The following is a 25,723-nucleotide window of genomic DNA, read 5'->3' as shown; positions in this document are numbered from 1 at the left end:
ACATTTCTTTGGTGGTGCATCTGCTCTTGCAAGATCATGAATAAATTCTTTTCTCCTGCACAATCGGGTGAGTGTTTTTAGGTATAGTGCTCATTTCTAACAAAGTCTAAAAGAAAAAAAGATTAATCACAAAGATTAATTTTACATTTACAAAATACAAAACGTGAAAAACAAAGTTTCCATTCATTTAAATAAATGCTAAATTTTCTATTCAGATGTTTAAATAAACATTGTTCTTCTACAGGTGTTCAATGGATAATACACTGGAATATTATGGAACCATGGAAAGCATCTTTGTGAAAAAGGAAAAAAAAATGCTTATTTTTTCAAGTAAAATAAAGCAAGGACGTAACATTGCCTAATACAGTATGATGTAACATTTGCACCTTCGCATGGGTGGTGGAAGAATTATCTAAAATACTGCTAGGTACATGTGCTCAATAAATGTCAATCAGATAAATGAATGAAAAAGACTGAGATGATGGACAATTCCTAAAATATTTTTTTCTACTCTTCAAAGTTTTCTAAAGTAAGATATATTGGTTTTATAATGAAACAAAACCATTACTATCTAGAGTGTGCTTACTCACAAAATGTATTTCACATCTCATCTCACAGTTTGGTAAGGTGATCTGTCTTTTCCACTGATAGATGACGACCTGAGGGATCAAAAGTTTATTCTTACCTGAAATCACATAGGTGGTAAGGGCAGAGTCTCGGTCTTGACTCCACATCCTTGGCATTGCCTGACTCTGAAATTGAGCTGGTGCATGCCACTCTCTGCATTGGGAGACAGAAAATCAAATTCCTTGCCCTGCCCTCCACAGCTTGCTGGGTAATTTTGAGTAAGTCGCTTCTTTCTGGATCTTTATTTCTTTCTTGGATTTTTGACCCGATGACTTATAAAAGCTCTTTCTTCTCCATTCTCTTCTTCCATGGGGAGTCTGCATTAGAAGGGCGGCTGCCATTTGGTCTAAACTTGCTCTCTCGGCCTCTCTATCTCTCAATTCCCTCATTTATTTTCTGTTTGCTTCTTTACTTGTCTATTGCATATCTTACCTCTCTAGAATATAAGCTCCTTGAGGACAGAAGCCTTATCAAACTTGTGCACCTCCCTGTCCCCAGAAACTAGCACAGCACTGGACCTATAGTTAGCTCAGCAAAATACTTGTTAGATGAATTGAATGAATGAAAGTGGAAGAAATTACTCATGTATGATTATAAAGATAAGATGAACTCTTTTTTTTCCCACAATAACGCCTACTACCACCATGCTTCTACTCATGAGCTAAAATGCTAGAGCAGAAGTTCTCAAAACTGCTGGAATCAATTGGAGATTGTATCTGGGCAAGTAGCTAAAGCTTTACACCCTTGCTACTCCAACTGTATGGTCCATGGTTCAGCAGTATTGGCATCTACCAGGAACTTGAGAAATGCAGAATCCTGGACCTTAGCCCCAACCTACCAGAGTCTGCAATTTAACAAGATCCTCAAGTGATTTGTAAGCACATAAATGTTTGAGCAGCCTTGCTCTAGACATTGGAATCGGCTTCCTGGTAGGTCTTGCAGGGCCCTGACTGTAGGCTTTGAACATTATCTGATATCTGCAGGAAGCCAGGTGTCTGCCCTGGGGATGGCAGTTACTTGGTGCCTATATTGACATCCTCCAGCCCTGAACTCCTGAGAGCCATTGCTGATTGCTCGTGGCATTCAGTCCACCAGCCTTCAGGATGCTTCTCCACTCTGTAGCCCAGGCAGCTTCCATGAAAACCAGGGGTGGGTCAAGAGTTAAAACCTAGTCATCATTCCTGCCTGAACAACAATTATTTTTAATTAGATAGTGCCCAACAGGCAAAATGGATCCAAGGGCAGTCTAGGGAAATGAATCGTGTGGGTGTGGCTTTTCACTGATTTGTTGGCTACATAATAAAGCTCTGAGTTTGACCCTCAAGAAGCCAGTTCATTTCTTCTTAAACACAGCGAATCCACTCCTTCCAGTCCTGCTCATCTCCCGCCATCTGTAGTCTTGACTTCCTCTTTGACTTAGGCATCTTCTCCTGCTCCTTTTGGTCCGGCTGCTGTGGAGAGGATGCTCTTATCTAACCCCATCTTCTGGGGACCCAAACTCTGACAGACTTTGTGTGAACGGTGGTTGTCTTTATTCAGCCCTTTCAAAGCAGGGAGGGGCAGAGGACATACCCCGTGCAAGCCTCAGGCGAAATGCCTTATCAAGTTCAGTGTTTAGCCCAAATTGTTAGCTCAGAGGAGGAAATTGGGAGAATGGATGAGAATCCATCCCCATGGCTTGTCTGAACAGCCTTGACCTTGTCACAGTGTCTCCATGGTTGCGATGCAGAGACTTTGCATCAGCTGATGCAGGCAACTTCTCTACTCCCTCTGCATTGACTTGGGGCAATTACAAATCTCCCTTCTTCAGTTTTTTCCTTCAGAGCCTGACTAGAGCCGGACTCCCACAGTTATTCTGAGGATAAATGACAATTATATAAAGAGTTTTTCCCAGAGCCAGGACAGTGAGGAGAATCATTTCATTATCTTTAAGGAGACAAAAGTTGCATTGGAAGAGGGAGCTGACTAGGGTCAACCAAAAATAATTGCCAGAATGCTTACTTTTTAAAGTCACCCAATCCACCTAACCCTGGACTTCACCACTTTATTATCAGGTAAAACTCACTGTTCTCTGAGCACACCTGAATCATCAGTTTGATCAAATCCAGAATATTTTTTTTTTTCAAATTTTACCATGCTTGATATAAGCCAACATAGTTTGAATAATTGTAATCAACATCCAACTATATCTACTTTGATCAGAATTCAGGCTTTATTATTATGCAATGAAAAGAACTAAAACTTAATTCCAAGCACAACTAGTTAACGTTTGCAGAGCAGGATATTGTTCACAAAACTCATTTAACATTTAAAGTATAAAAAGACGTTTATTTGAAGAACACAATATATTTAGAACTGCTTTCTTCTATGTTAAAAAAAAATCCCATTTACCCCAAGCCTAAACTTTGTAATTTCATATTAAGCAATGAACTTATTTTACACAGTCTAGTTAAAACAATTTGGAAGGAATATCATTTGACAGAATAAAAAATAGCATATATGTGTGACTTCAAAATAGTCTTTTAAATCCTATTTTCAAACTCCAAAGACAGGTTGCCCCATCATTAAATAATATATGATGGTTGAAATATATATGTATATAACGAATTTGAAAAAAAAGGAAACTCATTTATACCACCCATGCTTGATTTCATAAAAGGAAAGTAAGGGTGCTACAGCAAGGGAAAAATAGATTTTTTTTCCCTATTTATTTTCTCCACATAATCTGCTGCTCTTACTCTGCCTTAGAGCTATGCGTTCAAGTTGGAAATCATAATATATTGCCGGGAGTGGAAATTGACCAAATATGCTACTTTATCAATTCTTTTCCGGTTTCTGGATCCGTGACTCAGAACTTCCAAAGAAAAAAGTTGGGGAGGTGGGGGAAGGAAATCAAGATAGATGTCTCAGCAGGAACTGCAGCAAATCAAAGGCAATGGGCAGTAGAAACATAAAGAAAGGGTGGGATAACAGGCTAAGCAGGTATTGTTGCCAGGATTGAACAGTTCGAGCATCAGACTAAAAAATTCCCGGATTATATGGCACACCGAATCTCTGACTTAGGGAATTCTCATCAAAAAACATACACCAATCTTGCAAGAGCAAATGGTCCAGGTAGCCTAAGCTTCCTTTTTCGGATTGAAGAAATGCACAGTTATCATATTTTTAAAATAGACTGGGTGCACACAAGTGAAAGGGGCTAGGAAAGCGAGAGAAGAATGTCACTGCCCATTTTGCAGAAACCATTTTCATGGCGTGCATGTGGCGGGATTGTTATTTCTGATCCCTTCTATCCCACGGATGGAAAAATCACAATGAAAAGCAGTAGCAAAACTGACCGACTCTGTTTTCCTCCTACAGACACCGACTCCCATGTTGCGATTCTGACTTATTCTTATTGGGGACCATCAGCCTGTACATCGTGACATTGCTTGGAAGACATACTTGAGAAGGACCTGCTAAGGGATGATAAATTCGCACACATATCTCTTGCTGCTCCGGCAGACCTCGTCACTCCATTTGCCCTGAGCCGACTGGGAGAACAAGGCACAGTTTTCCTTCTTGCCACCGTTAGGCTGTGCGCGGTCCCAGTTGAGGAAGGAAATGGCGAGTCCATTAACGTCGACAAACTTGCCCTCGGTGACCAAGTCGTTGATGCCCAGCCAAAAGTCATTGACCCCGGGCAGGCTGCTTCTGCCGTAGTCCCGGAGAGCGTTGATCTCGTCGGCATTTCTGGGGACAGCCAGGGTCCCTCCTTTGGAAATGCAGTCTTCGTTGGCTTCGTGGAAGTGCTTCAAGCCTTCCGAGGCAAGGTAGCATTTCTTGTGAACTTTTGTGCCTCGGAGACAGACTGTGAAGAAGTGAAATTTAACATTATAAGATGTTGTTTTGAGTGTAAAATGCTATGACTGGACCTGGCAAACAACAATAAATATTTTGTGAAGTGAAAGCTTCATTAATATTAACAATGAGTTAATATTTATTGAAGATTGTGTATGGGCCAGACATTGTCATTCTTATATATCAGGATATTGACTCCTAGAGAAATTGGTATTTGCTACAACATATTATGAAAGAATGCAGCTTACCCAGCATGTGAGAGCACAACTACACAAACCCAGGTCTGTCCGACACTCAAAACATGGCCTTAAACCTTATGCTGCTTTGATATACACATGCTTGCTAGCTTGTGTAGCTGTATCATGTGCTGAATTTCCTTGGGACTTTTGGAAATGGATGGCATTTCATAATTAATAAAAAGCAAACTAAAACAAGCATGAGTGGAGAGAGCGGTGTTCTCATTCAGATAACTCAAGCCCTGGTAATACTGTTTAGATTATCCAGGATAAACCAAATATAAGGACAGTTTTAGGGCGTGGTCTTGGAGAGAAGGGCTCCAGGGCCATACTGCCCAGATTTGAGTCTAACTCTGCCACTTACTAGCTGTGTAAACCTTGGACAAATTATTTAACTTTCCTGTGCCTCAGTTTCCTCACCTGTCAAGTGAGGATAATCAGTAACAGCACCTATCTCATAAGTAGTTGAGAGGATTGACGTGTCAATGTTTACAAATGTTTATAATGCCCAGCTGTGGCTAAAGGGTTAAGAAAACCCCTTCCTCTTCTGCAGGAGCATTTGACCTTCCTTTAACTTTCTAATTCTGTTCCCCTGGAAACCTGATAAAGAGAGTAGTCATCTATGTTACCAGGCAATATAGCCTAGGGTAAAAGACCCTTTGCTGGTAACATACACTTGACCTGGCAGTTATAAATACTTGATTATAAGCCACTGCTTAAGGCTTCCCTGAAAGTGGTGACTCTTGTACTTGGGCAGGCTTCTTGCTGGGACCCTGGAAACTTTGCTTCTGGAGTCACTACCAGTTGCTTCTATGGGGCGTGAGACTTGTAAGCCAAGACCCTTCCCGAATCTACCCAGTGTGACTCATTTCCCCACCACTGGCAGACCTAGGAGAATAGCTCCTTGCTGTGTACCCCACACGGCTGGGAGTCTACTCCCCTGGGGAAAGAAGTCCAGACGCTGCCCTGTTGTCAAGCTGTGGTTCCTAAACAACGCCCTTCCAGGCAGATCTCAAAAGCAAGTCTTTTGATCCTGTGTTTAGCTGAATCTCAGCAGATCCCCTAGTCTGCACTTAGTAAGCACCCAGTAAATGCTAATTATTTTAGCCTGTTAATAATTGCTTCGATTCTGTTTCATTGCCCTTTAGATAAGAATTACTGATTAACTTTTAAAATGTATTCCTGAAATGCCTGTTTTGTTTTGTTTTTTAAATTAAATTCAGTTCTACTGAGATATATTCACATACCATACAATCATCCATGGTGTATAATCAACTGTTCACAGTACCATCATATAGTCATGCATTCATCACCCCAATCTATTTTTGAACATTTTCCTTACACCAGAAAGAATCAGAATAAGAAAAAAAAATAAAAATAAAAAAAGAGCACCCAAATCACCACCCCCCCATCCTACCCGATTTTTCATTTAGTTTTTGTTCCCATTTTTCTACTCATCCATCCATACACTGGATAAAAGGAGTGTGATCCACAAGGTTTTCACAGTCACGCTGTCACCCCTTGTAAGTTACATTGTTACACAATCGTCTTCAAGATTCAAGGCTACTGGGTTGGAGTTTGATAGTTTCAGGTATTTACTTCTAGCTATTCCAATACATTAAAACCTAAAAAGTGTTACCTATATAGTGCATAAGAATGTACACCAGAGTGACCTCTCAACTCCATTTGAAATCTCTCAGCCACTGAAGCTTTATTTCGTTTCATTTCACATCCCCCTGTTGGTCAAAAAGATGTTCTCAATCCCACGATGCCGGGTCCAGATTCATCCCAGGAGTCATATCCTGCGTTGCCAGGGAGATTTACACCCCTGGGAGTCAGGTCCCACGTAGGGGGAAGGGCAGTGAGATCACCTGCCGAGGTGGCTTAGTTAGAGAGAGAGGGCCAAATCTGAGCAACAAAGAGGTACTCAGGGAGAGTCTCTTGGGCACAATTATAAGCAGGTTTAGCCTCTCCTCTGCAGCAAGAAGCTTCATAAGGGCAAGCCCCAAGATACAGGGCTCAGCATACGAAGCCGTCAATCCTCAATGTTTGTGAGAACATCAGCAACAATCCAGGCGAGGAAGTCCAACACCTCTGCATCCTCCCCCAGCTCCTCAGGGGGGCCTTGCATATATATTTTTATTCTCTGCCCAAATTACTTTGGGATGTGTTGCTACTGAAATGCCTGTTTTTATTTCTATACCACACATATAAAGAAGAATGGGGTGGCAAATTAAGCTGATTTCCCGAAACAATCATCTCCTCGTCATTTGGGTCCTCTGACCTGGACACATCTCTGGCTTGTCAATGTCACTTTTAAAAAGATGTCACCCAGAATTCAACATGTATTTTGGAAATGTTTTAAATTATGGGCAACAACCGCTTCTTTTCCCAGATCTTTGGGGATGAGGCACTAATGAGGCACAGTCTTACCTGTCTGCAGAGCTTGTATTTCCTTCAGTGCGTTGACTTCTCTCCAGAGCTTTTCAACTTGAGTCTTCAGATCACCATCCTTTTCTGGGGGAAATTTTAGGAATGAGTGGGATAGAAGAAATGAGAAGCATATGATTAAAATTTAAAAATAATAATAAAGTTTTGGAATCCAAGGAGAGGGTGGTTTTAATGAAACCAAGCCCAGTTTATATAAAAATAATGCACGATAGTAACTTGGGCATGAAAATTCCTGAAAGCTTGGTGGGGTGGTCATACTGGCAGGTCCTTCTGAGCAAAGGGGCTCCTCTCTTTCCCATCCTGTAGGACTCTCCTCTAGGCAGGATGAATTTCAGATGCAGCCTAGAACCAGCTCTGTGATACCTCAGGATCCTGCCATCTGTGTTCCTTCTGCATGGACCGTTCTTGCCCTAGCTTTCTTCTTATCAGGACACGGCTCAAATATGTCCTCCTTGGAGAGGACTTTTTGGATCCTCCTCTCTCAAGTAGCATCCCTCTCATTGCCTCTTTCTTTGAACCTTATTTTTCTTCAGCATGCTTTCTTTAATCCATAATTATTTTACTTTACTTTATGTCAGCTGTCTTATTATCTATGGTATCCCTGATCCTTAACATAGTACCTGTCACATAATAATAATCAATACTGTTTTTTGAATAAATAAAAGTTCCTTTGCTCTTTAAGAATAGCTATGAAGGGAGGAAAATGAAATCCCCATTGAAGAAGGAGGATGAGTTTAATGAGCTAAAATGCTTGGCAGATAGGTGGATAGGTGGCAGAACTCAGACTCAGACTTCTCTGGGGCCCTAATCTCCCTGTCTCCAATCTCCCGACCCAGCAGATGTGTCAGGTGTGGTGGCTCCAAGCAAGGTTGAGGGATCTCCAGGGAGAAGCAGCAACCAAAGAGAAGGGAAAGGTGGTGATAAAGCACCATGTGAAAATACATCTATACTAGGGATTAGCAACTTATTTGGTCTTGAATATCCATGTGTGAGACTGAAGAATCTTCACAGAGCTTCTTGATCAACTTGTAAGAAAGATGCCTAATGGGAAGATGAAGAAATCAAAATTCTAGACTTGATGGGGTCTCTCTTAGACATTGACAGCCTGCAAGCTCTTCAAAGGCAGGAATTATAACAAATAATAAAAATTAAAAATATTAAAAATCACCAAACACTGTGTGCCAGAAGCTTAATTCTTTCAATAATCTTATGAGGTAGACACTATCGATATCCCCATTTCACAGAAGACGAAATAGAGACACAGAAAGATGAATTAACCGGCCCAAGGTCATCCAGCTAGTAAAGTGCAGTCAGGATTTGAAGCGCACTGACTCCAAGCCTGCTCTCTCCCCATTCTCCAAGCTGCTTCTGTAGAGTGGCTGCCATTACCTCCTTGGTCCCTGGCACAAACCCCTCGGCCTCAGAGAAGATGCTTAAAACCTGGTATACACTGTTCCCAGCTGCCTCTTTGTGAGACTGCCATATAGAGAATCTGCTTTCTGTCCTAGATTTTTCAGGATGGTCCAAAATTCTAACATGCTAATTCATTGTCCCCTTAAACATGTATTTTTCAAATCATGTTTCATCTTTAGGTTAAGAAAATGACTTCTTGGGTGTCCAGGGATGGCCCCATCCTCTGTTTCACTTAATGCTACACATTGATTCCCAACTCCTCCAATAGCTCAGCTTAGAAATGCAATAACCCATGGATTTCCATGACAGGACCATTCAATCCAGAATAAATACAAGGGTGTGTTCAAAATGCAAAAACATCAGCTGTGGGGGGCCAAGACTTGCAAAAACCACTAAAGACTTACTCCCAAGTTGTAAGTTATCAGCTCTACAAATGTCATCCCCTGTCCCTCTCAGCTCTGTTTTACTCTACTTAAATAAGTGGCCTCCATTGGGAAGCCACTGTAAACATTATAATTAACATGGAGAGATAGGGATTAATATTAGGCTTCTGGAAGTCTTTATCACGTGGCTTGGGTTTTTACTTCCATCCTTTTGTGGCTAGTGTGGATGTGTTTTGTCCACCGTGAACAAAGGAAAAATTAACCAACCATTTCACTGTAAAAATTGTATTTTATTCATTAACGCAACACATAATTTGTTGAGACCTATGAAGTTAGCATCAGAGAAGTCTTAAGTTTGGAGCTAAGTCACTCAATTGCCATTTTGAGTCCAAGAAAAGGCTTCCTTCCATTGTGTTATTGTTCTCTAAAAGCAGGTACCATTTAGAAATGGGGAAATAATTCTCAGAAGTGAGCAATAAATATATGAAAAATGCTCAACTTCCTTAACAATCAAATAGATGCAAATAAAAAAAAGACTTTTTTTTTTTTTTTTTAGTCAGGTTGGTAAGGCCACATACAATATCATATACCAATGATACAATGTTGGGTTGGCAAGGTGAGTGGGAATGGCCATTCTTCTACCCTGAAGATGGGAGCATGGGCTGGTGCTATCACTTGGAGAAATGATTAGTAAGTGTGTTCACCTGCTATTTTATTTCTAGAAATGTATAATAGCATCCTAGCATGGGAATCAATATATGTGTACCAAGCAGTTTGGAAAACACACAAAAGTTCACTAAGATGGAACACAGTAAATATGTCATCACCCATCCATGCAGTGGAAAATTATACCGCTGTTAAAAAGGAATGAGGTATGCTTTACATCGATAGCTTTCCAAGATTTAATAGATGAAATCAACACATTTACCTGCCAAGAATAAGCCAATTCTTATCGCTAAAAGTACCAATTTTTAACTGTGCATTAAAAAAGCTCTGTGAATGTCTTCACCCAATAGTTGATAGTGGGTAATTCTGAGAAAAGGATTGGGAGGGAAAAAAAGGCTTTCACTTTTGATTTCATAAACTTTGGAATTATTTCTTGGTATTTAAAATATTTTAAAGTGTGTGTGTGAGAGAGAGAAAGAAAGGAGAAATCTGGATACGACCTAAATCACTATCACTTCAGAAATATCCACACAGAACAACATACACGCGCGCGCACACACACACACACACACACACACACACACACACACACACACTCACACTCATTTCCCTTCCTCACCCCACCACATCCCTACTGGGTGGTCACTACTTTGCCTCTCCCTCCCAGTGGTGGAAAAATATTGTCAACAAATATCTGCCACATCATCCAGCTTGTCTTTCTCTCTCCTCCTTCCCCTGAGTTCATCTTCAACAATTTACTTCATCTCCTAGTGAAAAATAATTAAATTTTTCATTATAAGAGGTAACTTATAAGTGCATTATATAACAAAAGAAAATACATTTAAAAAACCTTGCAACAGACCTAAATTTTATAAATGAACACCACCCCACCCCCCGCCGCCAGAAAGGGCACTTCTTTGTTTCTGTAAAAATTACTAGTTTTATTTCTCCAGCTAAGCCATCCAGCAGTAATTTGAGGTTTACATTTCTTTTTTTTTTCTTTATAGTTTTTTCCTCAAGTGTTAAAATACCCTATTATCCTTATAAGCTGGTTGCAAATTATTTGATTGAATCTTACTTACAAAATGATCTTTAATTTTTTGTGTGTGTCTGTGACACAGGTACTATGTTAATTAAAACAAATACACTTAAGCAAAAAGAACAAAAACTCATACCACACAGAAATAACTTAAGTTTTTGGTATATGTGTGTATGTATACACACACACACACACACACACACACACACACACACACAGTTTGGAATTTTATCCTACATAAGTGAGCCAATACTTAATATGCTGTTTTGAAAGCTGTCATGTTTCATTTTACAATATGGAATGAACATAAAAGGGCACTTAATCATCAAAACAAAACAGCAACAACAACAAAAAAAGACAAACCCTCTTTTACTGACCGTCTTTCATCTGTGTTCAGTATCAAATCAAGGCTTTGCTCTTTTGATATGTTTGTGTTCTGTTACAAATGAAGTGAAATGGTTAAGGAAATAGCACCGTAATACGGAATTGGAAATGGTCTGAAGACAGGAAAATGATTCAGACTGAGGATGCAGGAAGACCTCACTCCATGTCTTGAAGCCTTTTTGCTTTGGCTTCAGCATATTGCAAACAAGTTACCACCATCCTCATTCTTTGGAACTTTTTAACCTCTTAACCTAAGTCAAGCCACCCTACATTTGGGATTGCTTGGAGATTCAATTCTTCATTAAAATGTCCTCAAAAAACCATATGACTTTTGTGTGTTGAGGTATTTGCAAGTTAAAGAGAGGTTCTATTTCTTTGTCCATGACATGAAAAAGTTTAAATACACAGTACAGACAGTCCTTATAATGCCAGACACATAGAAATATATCTACACAGTAGCCAACAACAGAAAGGGAAATTGCAATTACAAATAGCTTTATTGTCTACTCCACATTTAAAAAGACTATAGTTATCTTTCAAACATCTACTCGGATAGAATCACACAACATCTACAAGCGGAACAGTGTACTCTAATAATCAATATGTTCTGCTAGACCCATCATTCAGAATATCAGATGTCCACGTGACCAGGGGTCTCCTATTAAAGAATATTCTACATTCCTAAGCCCATCTGACAAAAGATCTATAATAGAGAAATATTTTACATTACAAAAGATTTTTTTCTGTTTAAAAAAAAAAAAATATATATATATATATATATATATATATATATATTCCCACCACATGATTCTTATAAATATCAAACTGTCCCAGAGAACTAAGTGGTCACTCAATCCTCTGAAATGTCATATCCACACAAAAGCACGGTACAGTCCCCAGGGACGATTTCCTGGAGCTGTTTGGAAATGAACATTGTCCGTCACCTCCCCACACTAAGCAAACCTAGAATTTTGCCTGACTGAGAAATCCTATTTATTACCTTTCACTCGCCGCTTGCTGTGCTTCCTGGCTTTTAATTTGGACGTGTGGCTGGTGGTCTGATCCAGGAGTAAGGTGATAACCAGGATGCAAATTACAAGTCCATTCTTTGCCATGGCTCCCGGGCAAGTCTGGCTGGTCGCTCTGCCAGCGCCCCTGAAGCAAACTACGGAGCAAGTAAACGGCACAGCCTCATCTTGCTCTGGAGCGCCCGGGCCAGCCTTATAAAAGTGAGCTGTGAGGGTTGGCCGGGATCGCTGCTGACGAAATGTCTGAATGTCTCTCTGGCCACAGCATAAGGTGATCCCTTGTTCTCATGGCGTGTGTTAGGTTCTTATTTTATTTTTGCTGTGTTTCCTAGTTGACTTGCTTTTTCAGAGTGTATCCCAGTTAACAAAGAATTTTGTCTGCTTTGCTTTTTTTTTCATTTAAAGTCTTTAGATGTGTACTGTTAAAAAAACAGCAACATGAGTGTGTGTGCATGTGTGTATGGGGGGGGAGAAGTTTGAGGTCTCCATGAAGAGTCAATATTTAAGTCTGATTTGGAGCTCTAAAGTTCACTCAATATTCTGGGAAATAAATTCAATTCAGCTTTTGGGACAAAAAGTGGCAAAAGTAAATCAATATATAAATAAACAGGAAAGTTGCTGCTTATATATGTGTGTGTGTGTGTGTGTGAGATTCCACAGCACCACTATAGCTAAGCCACACATGCGTCTACACAGCACGAGTAGAAGTTGGAAATAATTTGCTCTTTGGGCTTCATGGAGTTGGCAAAGTTGTCCCTGATAAAGAGTAAGGCCTCCCTCTATTAGGATTTTGCAGTTTCATTAAGAATTACAGTCTTGGGAAAACACACCTTAGAGTGAAAAATAAAATAAAAGGGTGAATTAATTCCTCAAAAATCAATGTAAAATATCAACTATAGTTATTTTTCAGACTCTACCATCTTCCATGAAACTACACCAAACACATTAAATAACACTTGCAAGTGAATTATATAAATAATGGTGGAATCACGAAAGACTTGGTGCAATTGCTCTTACCTTAAAAATGGGCTTTAAGGACAAGTCCAGGGGACTTGCTAGGCTTTTGCATTAAGAGTGACAGCCTTCCATCCAAGGGGAGCCACAGTGGATGCCTTAGACCCCGGGAACGTCTTCTACCAACTCCACATCATTATCTGGGTGACCAGGCACAGATGGAAGGCAGGAATTGCAGATTTGGGAAGCTCTGAAGGACCAAGCTTATTTTAGCCATTTTCTTTTTCTTTTTTTTTTGAGACAATACAGAAAGAATCAAGTGTTAACTGCTTCCTTCTGAATCTCACAGAGGAAAACCACAGTATAATCCATCTTTACTTCCTTCCAGCCAAAGCCACTTCATTACCTACCAGCGTAACAACCCCAAAGTAAAGCCACTGATATAGAAGAGTCTGACATAATTTAGCAATGTAAATGTGAAGTAAAAAAAAAAGATTCTATATATAACTCAGACTCCTTGTACTGATGTGGGCCGTCTATGAGCAGGCATCTGAGGAGGCTGTGGAAACAGCCAGAGCTGGGTTCAGAGGCTACCTCCACCCATTGATTAGCTGTGTGATCTCGGGCAAGTCACTAAGCCTCTCTGAGTCCTTTCTTATCTTAACAAGGAGGCCAAGAACACTTACTTTACAGGACTGTTGGAAAGATTAAATGAAACAAGGGCTATAAAACACTTAGCACAATGCTCAGAGCTTAAAAAGAATAACGGTGAAATATTTCCCATTACTTAAGGTACCATTTACGGAATACCAGGCCTTTTCAATCTTCACAGCAAGCCCATGAGATAAGTATTCTCTCCATTTTATAATCAGATCCCAAGGAGCTGAGTAAAAATAAAATCTCATTTTGATCCACCCCAAAAGATTTCTTTTTTTGACCAGGCCTGTGAAAATTTGCTTTGATTTGAACAGGGGAAAAGATCAATGTTTTACAATCGATCTCATGATTGATCAAGAATGCTTTTTGCCATCTTCCCAAATCCAATATCGAAGAAGAGATCTCAAGTTACCAAATAGTGGTGGAAAGCAAACAATTTTTCTTGCATCTTTGATGTGTTCTGGGTCCAAACTAGACTTATGAAGACAAGGTATCTTTTTTCTTTAAAGTAAATCTATATTGTGCCTAGGCTCTTTTTCCTACAATAACACCTCCTACACTGTTTTTGTTTTTTTCTTTGAGTCAGGCCCTAAAGCCCTGTTCTTTTATTCTAATTAAATATCTGAAGATTCACCTCCTCCTTCCTCAAATGCCTGGCTCTCCTCAGGTCTCTATCTTGGCTGCTGTCTCCCTAAATCACCTGATTTCTTCTCACGGCTTCAAAATCTCTCTGTGACCCCAACTTTAACTCCCCAACTTGGCCGGCCTCACGTTTCCAGATGCCAGGTGATGTCTTCTCTGGTTGGAGGTCTCACAGACATTTCAATACTGTTGTCAAAATTGACTTCCAGATTCTTTCCATTAATGTCCCATAAATAAAACTGTCCCATTCCTCCCACGCATGGCCCAGCCCAGTCAATGTCTCCATCACCCACTCAGTGGCCAACTCAGAAACCCAGAGCCACCTGTGAGGCCCCTCCTTGCCCTCAGTGCTCCTCAACCCTGTCAGCAGGGAGTCCTGAGGTTTCTGCCTTCCTCTGCGCGTTGATCCCACCCACTTCTGTTCCTCTCTTCTCCATCATCCCAAGAACTGTCAAGAGCTCTGGTCTTAACTGATCTCACCTCAGCTCCTGCCCAATGATAAAGAATTCTCTACACATCACTAATGTGATCGTCACTCACCTACTTCAAACCCTCCAAATCTTTCTAGTCTACTTAGAATAAAATCCAGGCTTTTTTTTTTTTCATGGTTCTCGAGGCTCTCATTCCTGGGGAGGATTTTACTTGGTTCTTCCTTCTGGCTTTCTCCAGTCAGAGACCTGGTGCCAGTGCTGAAGCTTATCCCAGCCTCCCTGACCCGCACTGTACCCTTCCACATGATGCTTCTCCATCTTGACCTCTTGGTGTATACCTCAATCATCACCATTCTGTGTATGGCTAACTCTTGCCGACTTCAAGCCTGAACTCAAATTTCACCTCCTCAGACATGCCTTCTCTATCTACCCAATCTAGGAAGGTCTTACTCTGTTATTCATCATCAAAATACCGGCATCCTTTAAAGCCCTTACCACAATACGGCACTCATTCAAAAATTTATTTACAGACTGGTGAGCTGTATGTTTTAGTTACTCCTCCAGGAAAGTAGGTAGAAAGCCAGGAACTGCGTGGACTGGACACCACAGAGCAATCTGTCTTTGGGCATACTTCATACAACACTCATGAAAAAGTGGAACTGCTGAGATCAGCGAAATCTGTAAGTTTTTGCGGCCAGGGGACCCGCGCCCCTCCCTGCCAGGCTCAGTCCCGGGGGAGGAGGGGCTGTCAGCTCCGGGAAGGAGAAGGGAGAACTGCAGTGGCTGCTCTTATCGGAAACTCATTCAACTGACCCAGACTCCAACCACAGATAGACAGAGACCAGACACCAGAGAATCTGTGAGCAGCCAGCCCAGCAGAGAGGAGACAGGCATAGAAAAAAAAAAAACAACACGAAAAACTCCAAAATAAAAGCAGAGGATTTTTAGAGTTCTGGTGGACACAGAAAGGGGAAGGGCGGAGCTCAGGCCCTAAGGCGCATATGCAAATCCCGAAGAAAAGCCGATCTCTCTGCCCTGTGGACCTTTCCTTAATGGCCCTGGTTGCTTTGTCTCTTAGCATTTCAATAACCCATTAGATCTCTGAGGAGGACCCTTTTTTTTTTTTTTTTTTTTTTTTTAATCCTTTTTTCTTTTTCTAAAACAATTACTCTAAGAAGCCCAATACAGAAAGCTTCAAAGACTTTCAATTTGGGCACGTCAAGTCAAGAGCAGAACTAAGAGAGCTCTGAGACAAAAGGCAATAATTCAGTGGCTGAGAAAATTCACTAAACACCACAAGTTCCCAAGAAAACGGGGGTGTCCGCTCACAGCCACCATCCTGGTGGACAAGAAACACTCCTGCCCATCGCCAGCCCCATAGCCCAGAGCTGCCCCAGACAACCCAGTGTGACTGAAGCGCTTCAAATAACAGGCACACACCACAAAACTGGGCGTGGACATTAGCCTTCCCTGCAACCTCAGCTGATTGTCCCAGAGTTGGGAAGGTGGAGCAGTGTGAATTAACAAAGCCCCATTCAGCCATCATTTGAGCAGACTGGGAGCCTCCCTACACAGCCCAGCAGCCCAGAACTGCCCTGAGGGGATGGCACTCACCTGTGACATAGCACAGTCATCCCTCAACAGAGGACCCGGGGTGCACAGCCTGGAATAGGGGCCCACATGCAAGTCTCAGGAGCCATACACCAATACCAAGGACTTGTGGGTCAGTGGCAGAGACAAACTGTGGCAGGACTGAACTGAAGGATTAGACTATTGCACCAGCTTTAAAACTCTAGGATCACCAGGGAGATTTGATTGTTAGGGCCACCCCCCCCTCCCCCACTGCCCAGAAACACGCCCCACATACAGGGCAGGCAACACCAACTACACACGCAAGCTTGGTACACCAATTGGGCCCCACAAGACTCACTCCCCCACTCACCAAAAAGGCTAAGCAGGGGAGAACTGGCTTGTGGAGAACAGGTGGCTCGTGGACGCCACCTGCTGGTTAGTTAGAGAAAGTGTACTCCACGAAGCTGTAGATCTGATAAATTAGAGATAAGGACTTCAATAGGTCTACAAACCCTAAAAGAACCCTATCAAGTTCAGCAAATGCCACGAGGCCAAAAACAACAGAAAATTATAAAGCATATGAAAAAACCAGACGATACGGATAACCCAAGCCCAAGCACCCAAATCAAAAGACCAGAAGAGACACAGCACCTAGAGCAGCTACTCAAAGAACTAAAGATGAACAATGAGACCATAGTACGGGATATGAAGGAAATCAAGAAGACTCTAGAAGAGCATAAAGAAGACATTGCAAGACTAAATAAAAAAATGGATGATCTTATGGAAATTAAAGAAACTGTTGACCAAATTAAAAAGATTCTGGACACTCATAGTACAAGACTAGAGGAAGTTGAACAACGAATCAGTGACCTGGAAGATGACAGAATGGAAAATGAAAGCATAAAAGAAAGAATGGGGAAAAAAATTGAAAAAATCGAAATGGACCACAGGGATATGATACATAATATGAAACGTCCAAATATAAGACTCATTGGTGTCCCAGAAGGGGAAGAAAAGGGTAAAGGTCTAGGAAGAGTATTCAAAGAAATTGTTGGGGAAAACTTCCCAAATCTTCTAAACAACATAAATACACAAATCATAAATGCTCAGCAAACTCCAAATAGAATAAATCCAAATAAACCCACTCCAAGACATATACTGATCACACTGTCAAACACAGAAGAGAAGGAGCAAGTTCTGAAAGCAGCAAGAGAAAAGCAATTCACCACATACAAAGGAAACAGCATAAGACTAAGTAGTGACTACTCAGCAGCCACCATGGAGGCAAGAAGGCAGTGGCACGATATATTTAAAATTCTGAGTGAGAAAAATTTCCAGCCAAGAATACTTTATCCAGCAAAGCTCTCCTTCAAATTTGAGGGAGAGCTTAAATTTTTCACAGACAAACAAATGCTGAGAGAATTTGCTAACAAGAGACCTGCCCTACTGGAGATACTAAAGGGAGCCCTACAGACAGAGAAACAAAGACAGGACAGAGAGACTTGGAGAAAGGTTCAGTACTAAAGAGATTCGGTATGGGTACAATAAAGGATATTAATAGAGAGAGGGGAAAAATATGGCAAACATAAACCAAAGGATAAGATGGCTGATTCAAGAAATGCCTTCACGGTTATAACGTTGAATGTAAATGGATTAAACTCCCCAATTAAAAGATATAGATTCACAGAATGGATCAAAAAAAATGAACCATCAATATGTTGCATACAAGAGACTCATCTTAGACATAGGGACACAAAGAAACTGAAAGTGAAAGGATGGAAAAAAATATTTCATGCAAGCTACAGCCAAAAGAAAGCAGGTGTAGCAATATTAATCTCAGATAAAATAGACTTCAAATGCAGGGATGTTTTGAGAGACAAAGAAGGCCACTACATACTAATAAAAGGGGCAATTCAGCAAGAAGAAATAACAATCGTAAATGTCTATGCACCCAATCAAGGTGCCACAAAATACATGAGAGAAACACTGGCAAAACTAAAGGAAGCAATTGATGTTTCCACAATAATTGTGGGAGACTTCAACACATCACTCTCTCCTATAGATAGATCAACCAGACAGAAGACCAATAAGGAAATTGAAAACCTAAACAATCTGATAAATGAATTAGATTTAACAGACATATACAGGACATTACATCCCAAATCACCAGGATACACATACTTTTCTAGTGCTCACGGAACTTTCTCCAGAATAGATCATATGCTGGGACATAAAACAAGCCTCAATAAATTTAAAAAGATTGAAATTATTCAAAGCACATTCTCTGACCACAATGGAATACAATTAGAAGTCAATAACCATCAGAGACTTAGAAAATTCACAAATACCTGGAGGTTAAACAACACACTCCTAAACAATCAGTGGGTTAAAGAAGAAATAGCAAGAGAAATTGCTAAATATATAGAGACAAACAAAAATGAGAACACAACATACCAAAACCTATGGGATGCAGAAAAAGCAGTGCTAAGGGGGAAATTTATAGCACTAAACGCATATATTAAAAAGGAAGAAAGAGCCAAAATCAAAGAACTAATGGATCAACTGAAGAAGCTAGAAAATGAACAGCAAACCAATCCTAAACCAAGTACAAGAAAAGAAATAACAAGGATTAAAGCAGAAATAAATGACATAGAGAACAAAAAAACAATAGAGAGGATAACTATCACCAAAAGTTGGTTCTTTGAGAAGATCAACAAGATTGACAAGCCCCTAGCTAGACTGACAAAATCAAAAAGAGAGAAGACCCATATAAACAAAATAATGAATGAAAAAGGTGACATAACTGCAGATCCTGACGAAATTAAAAAAATTATAAGAGGATATTATGAACAACTGTATGGCAATAAACTGGACAATGTAGAAGAAATGGACAATTTCCTGGAAACATATGAACAACCTAGACTGACCAGAGAAGAAATAGAAGACCTCAACCAACCCATCACAAGCAAAGAGATCCAATCAGTCATCAAAAATCTTCCCACAAATAAATGCCCAGGGCCAGATGGCTTCACAGGGGAATTCTACCAAACTTTCCAGAAAGAACTGACACCAATCTTACTCAAACTCTTTCAAAACATTGAAGAAAATGGAACACTACCTAACTCATTTTATGAAGCTAACATCAATCTAATACCAAAACCAGGCAAAGATGCTACAAAAAAGGAAAACTACCGGCCAATCTCCCTAATGAATATAGATGCAAAAATCCTCAACAAAATACTTGTAATTCGAATCCAAAGACACATTAAAAAAATCATACACCATGACCAAGTGGGGTTCATTCCAGGCATGCAAGGATGGTTCAACATAAGAAAAACAATCAATGTATTACAACACATTAAAAACTCGAAAGGGAAAAATCAATTGATCATCTCAATAGATGCTGAAAAAGCATTTGACAAAATCCAACATCCCTTTTTGATAAAAACACTTCAAAAGGTAGGAATTGAAGGAAACTTCCTCAACATGATAAAGAGCATATATGAAAAACCCACAGCCAGCATAGTACTAAATGGTGAGAGACTGAAAGCCTTCCCTCTAAGATCAGGAACAAGACAAGGATGCCCGCTGTCACCACTGTTATTCAACATTGTGCTGGAAGTGCTAGCCAGGGCAATCCGGCAAGACAAAGAAATAAAAGGCATCCAAATTGGAAAAGAAGAAGTAAAACTGTCATTGTTTGCAGATGATATGATCTTATATCTAGAAAACCCTGAGAAATCGACGATACAGCTACTAGAGTTAATAAACAAATTTAGCAAAGTAGCGGGATACAAGATTAATGCACATAAGTCAGTAATGTTTCTATATGCTAGAAATGAACAAACTGAAGAGACACTCAAGAAAAAGATACCATTTTCAATAGCAACTAAAAAGATCAAGTACCTAGGAATAAACTTAACCAAAGATGTAAAAGACCTATACAAAGAAAACTACATAACTCTACTAAAAGAAATAGAAGGGGACCTTAAAAGATGGAAAAATATTCCATGTTCATGGATAGGAAGGCTAAATGTCATTAAGATGTCAATTCTACCCAAACTCATCTACAGATTCAATGCAATCCCAATCAAAATTCCAACAACCTACTTTGCAGACTTGGAAAAGCTAGTTATCAAATTTATTTGGAAAGGGAAGATGCCTCGAATTGCTAAAGACACTCTAAAAAAGAAAAACGAAGTGGGAGGACTTACACTCCCTGACTTTGAAGCTTATTATAAAGCCACAGTTGCCAAAACAGCATGGTACTGGCACAAAGATAGACATATAGACCAATGGAATCGAATTGAGAATTCAGAGATAGACTCTCAGATCTATGGCCGACTGATCTTTGATAAGGCCCCCAAAATCACTGAACTGAGCCATAATGGTCTTTTCAACAAATGGGGCTGGGAGAGTTGGATATCCATATCCAAAAGAATGAAAGAGGACCCCTACCTCACCCCCTACACAAAAATTAACGCAAAATGGAACAAAGATCTCAATATAAAAGAAAGTACCATAAAACTCCTAGAAGATAATGTAGGAAAACATCTTCAAGACCTTGTATTAGGCGGCCACTTCCTAGACTTTACACCCAAAGCACAAGCAACAAAAGAGAAAATAGATAAATGGGAACTCCTCAAGCTTAGAAGTTTCTGCACCTCAAAGGAATTTCTCAAAAAGGTAAAGAGGCAGCCAACTCAATGGGAAAAAATTTTTGGAAACCATGTATCTGACAAAAGACTGATATCTTGCATATACAAAGAAATCCTACAACTCAATGACAATAGTACAGACAGCCCAATTATAAAATGGGCAAAAGATATGAAAAGACAGTTCTCTGAAGAGGAAATACAAATGGCCAAGAAACACATGAAAAAATGTTCAGCTTCACTAGCTATTAGAGAGATGCAAATTAAGACCACAATGAGATACCATCTCACACCGATTAGAATGGCTGCCGTTAAACAAATAGGAAACTACAAATGCTGGAGGGGATGTGGAGAAATTGGAACTCTTATTCACTGTTGGTGGGACTGTATAATGGTTCAGCCACTCTGGAAGTCAGTCTGGCAGTTCCTTAGAAAACTAGATATAGAGCTACCATTCGATCCGGCGATTGCACTTCTCGGTATATACCCGGAAGATCGGAAAGCAGTGACATGAACAGATATCTGCAAGCCAATGTTCATAGCAGCATTATTCACAATTGCCAAGAGATGGAAACAACCCAAATGTCCTTCAACAGATGAGTGGATAAATAAAATGTGGTATATACACACGATGGAATACTACGCGTCAGTAAGAAGGAACGATCTCGTGAAACATATGACAACATGGATGAACCTTGAAGACATAATGCTGAGTGAAATAAGCCAGGCACAAAAAGAGAAATATTATATGCTACCACTAATGTGAACTTTGAAAAATGTAAAACAAATGGTTTATAATGTAGAATGTAGGGGAACTAGCAGTAGAGAGCAATTAAGGAAGGGGGAACAATAATCCAAGAAGAACAGATAAGCTTTTTAACGTTCTGGGGATGCCCAGAAATGACTATGGTCTGTTAATTTCTGATGGATATAGTAGGAACAAGTTCACAGAAAGGTTGCTATATTATGTAACTTTCTTGGGGTAAAGTAGGAACATGTTGGAAGTTAAGCAGTTATCTTAGGTTAGTTGTCTTTTTCTTACTCCCTTGTTATGGTCTCTTTGAAATGTTCTTTTATTGTATGTCTGTTTTCTTTTTAACTTTTTTTTTCATACAGTTGATTTAAAAAAGAAGGGAAAGTTAAAAAAAAAAAAAGAAAGAAAGAAAAACAAGGAAAAAAAAATGATGTAGTGCCCCCTTGAGGAGCCTGTGGAGAATGCAGGGGTATTCGCCTACCCCACCTCCATGGTTGCTAACATGACCACAGACATAGGGGACTGGTGGTTTGATGGGTTGAGCCCTCTACCATAAGTTTTACCCTTGGGAAGACGGTTGCTGCAAAGGAGAGGCTAGGCCTCCCTATATTTGTGCCTAAGAGTCTCCTCCTGAGTGCCTCTTTGTTGCTCAGATGTGGCCCTCTCTCTCTGGCTAAGCCAACTTTAAAGGTGAAATCACTGCCCTCCCCCCTACGTGGGATCAGACACCCAGGGGAGTGAATCTCCCTGGCAACGTGGAATATGACTCCCGGGGAGGAATGTAGACCCGGCATCGTGGGACGGAGAACATCTTCTTGACCAAAAGGGGGATGTGAAAGGAAATGAAATAAGCTTCAGTGGCAGAGAGATTCCCAAACGAGCTGAGAGGTCACTCTGGTGGGCACTCTTACGCACACTTTAGACAACACTTTTTAGGTTCTAAAGAATTGGGGTAGCTGGTGGTGGATACCTGAAACTATCAAACTACAACCCAGAACCCATGAATCTCGAAGACAGATGTATAAAAATGTAGCTTATGAGGGGTGACAATGGGATTGGGAAAGCCATAAGGACCACACTCCACTTTGTCTAGTTTATGGATGGATGAGTAGAAAAATAGGGGAAGGAAACAAACAAAGGTACCCAGTGTTCTTTTTTACTTCAATTGCTCTTTTTCACTTTAATTATTATTCTTGTTATTTTTGTGTGTGTGCTAATGAAGGTGTCAGGGATTGATTTAGGTGATGAATGTACAACTATGTAATGGTACTGTAAACAATCGAAAGTACGATTTGTTTTGTATGACTGCGTGGTATGTGACTATATCTCAATAAAATGATTAAAAAAAAAAATTTATTTACTTAATTGATTTACTCCGTCCCTCCAGCTAGGCTGTCTGCTCCCAGAGAGTGGGGACTGGGTTGGGTTAACTCAACTATGCAGGTGGCAAGGTATCTGGAACAAAGTATATGCTCAATAAATATTTATTAACATGTGGCAGTGCAGTTTTGCTTTCGCGTCCCTCCCTTCCCACCTCCTTTATGAGGCTCCAGCAATAAGGCGCTTTACCAACCAAGGAAAAGAGCAAGGAGACAGGGACTCATTTAGCATAATAATGCTTGGAGTCCTGCTAAGAAATCCTCACTCTCAGCACTGGAGACATTTTGATGGCCTGGCAGGAGCGTGGCCCTGAGGCCAGATGGGAATGGCAACGTTCTTTTAAGGTCTCCTCCTTCTGCACAGATTTCAAGTCCTCTCTCAAGGGAAAAGCAGAGGAAACTGAGTGATTCCTCCAATTGGCTAAGAGAAGAGGAGGATGGATGGGTCAGGGGATCGAGTTGGATATGAGAACACTTTGGAGTTAAGGGGATTTACGTCCCTGTCAAATGCTGAGTCACATGAGACACGGTCTACACCTTTAGGAGAACCCCCATCCCCAAAACTTCAACAGGAAAAGCGCACAGGATGGCAGCGATCTCTAACAACCACGTCAAGAGCTGCACGAACTTCAAAGGCAGCGAACCCTTCCCTCCTTGGGGAAAGCCAGCCTCCCTGCACTCCCGGAGACTGAAGGGCCCCTTTCTGTGGAGCAGGGTGACGTCACAGCTGGTCTCCTGGGCTGGACCTGGGCTCTGAAATGGCTATTTCAGAAGTACACATTTATAGCCGGGGACTAGGAACTATAAAAATATTCCTTTTAGTCAAACAGTGTCATGGTGAGGATTTAAAAACTGTCATCAGTGTTTCATTTTCTTTAATAAATTGCTGTTTACAACATGTCCCCTGGCCACCCTGTGTAACTGGTGTGTTTTTCCACTGGTTGCTATTTTAAAGTTGCTCTAAGCTGTTTTCCAGAGTCTCGAATTCTAACAAACAAATCCATCCAGCCCCATTACTGTTGGTCTGTTAATACTTGAAGCTAAGCACGTCTGAAGGCCTTGGGTCTGAGCTGTTTGGAGGTTCAAAGGCAGCATGTAGGGGAGGTGACGGGCTGACGTCAGCTACAGCACAAGCAAAGTTGAAACGCTTGGAGGAAAGATTGGCCACGGTGTTTGTGCAGAGTTGCACTGTTCCCACTTACGGCTAGTACACATGGCTATGACTGCTGAAACTGTCAGGGAATTTAAGGAGGGGGTGAGTAGCCGGCGTTAGGGGGGAGGGATAAGAGACTCTGCTAAGCTGAGACAGCACTGAATAAAGATAAAGAGTCAGACACTGATCATTTGGGATTAAAATTCCATTTCTGTCACATCTTAGTTTTGTGACAATGGTCAGATTCTGCCACCTCTCTGAACTTCAGTCTTCTCATCTACCTTGTAGAATTGTTGAGAAAACCAGAGCGTGTATAAAACATGCACTGTCACATCTCTTCACAGTAGGTGAGTGTGTTTGTTTCCTGGGCTGCCTTAACAAATCACCACAAACTGGGTGGCTTAAAACAACAGACATTTACTCTCTCACAGTTCTAGAGGCAGGAAGTCTGAAATCGAAGTGTCAGTAGGGCCACATTCACCCTGAAACCTGTAGGGGAGAATCCTCCTTGCCTTTCCTAGGTTCTGGTGGCTCCCAGCAATCCTTGGCGTTGCTTGGCTTGTAGCTGCATCACCACAATCTCAGCCCATGACTTCCCAAGACCTTCTTCTCTGTGTTCTGTGTGTCCTTTCCTCTTGTAAGGACATTGGTCATTGGGTTTAGAGCCCACCCTAATCCAGTATGACCTCACTGTATAACTTAATTACACCTGCAAGGGCCCATTTCAAATAAGGTTTCAGGTGGACATGAATTGGGGGTGGGGGGTGAAGGGGACTATTCAACCCAGTATAGTGGTCAATCAAAGGGGCCTTCCTCCACCACCACATGGATACTGGAAGCATCCTACCTATCTCAGGCTCAGCCCTGCCCTGACCACCACAACCCACAGGCTTGGTCCCATGTGGACATGGACATGGACCTTGTCTCATTCTCTTCTGGTTTTCTAGACCAGAGCTGTTCCAAGGAGGTGCTCAATAGCTCATAGCCAGTGGCTACCATATTGAATGGCATAGTTCTAATGCCTAACAAAATGGACAAAGCCTAGTGGGCATTTAATTAATGTGTATCACATGGTGTAGTCCAAGCAAAAGGTTTTGTAGTAAAGAGGTTGGAGATTTAGATTCAATTAATCTTATTCCAGGCACTGTGCTAGGATTTTTCACCTAAATGACAACCCTGCAAGGAAGGCATTATTATCCATTTTATAGAAGATGGGACCCAGGCTTAGAAAGGTGAAACAACTTGTCTTAGAATTCTCAACTTCTAAGTGGTTGCCAAAAGTTGGGTCTCCTATATTAGAACTCAGCAGAGGGGTGAAGCCCACCTGGTAAAGGGGGTCTGGGGCTGCATGGCCTCATGTAGAAAGTCGATATGAAAATTGATAGGGAAGTCACAGCCATGGTATTAGAACAATAGAATCCCCAGTTTAGAAAAGAACTCAGCCATCAAATTCAACTTG

General features: G+C 40.9%; 1 protein-coding gene across 2 annotated transcripts in view; it reads right to left on the bottom strand.

Annotated features, from left to right (window-relative positions):
- Nucleotides 1-2,839: 2,839 nt before the first annotated feature.
- The window catches only part of CLEC3A (C-type lectin domain family 3 member A), a 45,026-nt gene continuing 22,142 nt past the window's right edge, over nucleotides 2,840-25,723 (bottom strand). Inside the window, exons 1-3 of one of the 2 annotated variants that reach the window (XM_037816257.1) lie at nucleotides 12,040-12,160; nucleotides 7,137-7,220; nucleotides 2,840-4,477 (exon numbers count right to left, since the gene is read on the bottom strand). In XM_037816257.1, the coding sequence (XP_037672185.1) occupies nucleotides 4,086-4,477; nucleotides 7,137-7,220; nucleotides 12,040-12,154 (591 nt within the window). In that variant the 5' untranslated portion in view covers nucleotides 12,155-12,160 and the 3' untranslated portion in view covers nucleotides 2,840-4,085. Of the gene's footprint in view, nucleotides 4,478-7,136; nucleotides 7,221-12,039; nucleotides 12,161-25,723 lie in introns of those variants that run through there. The other variant, XM_037816255.1, reaches the window with a different exon arrangement.

Source organism: Choloepus didactylus, chromosome 22 (genome assembly GCF_015220235.1).
Source record: "Choloepus didactylus isolate mChoDid1 chromosome 22, mChoDid1.pri, whole genome shotgun sequence".
NCBI classification, from domain to species: Eukaryota; Metazoa; Chordata; class Mammalia; order Pilosa; family Megalonychidae; genus Choloepus; species Choloepus didactylus.
Note: the sequence above shows the minus strand (reverse complement) of the source record. Positions and strands in the feature narration are given on the sequence as shown.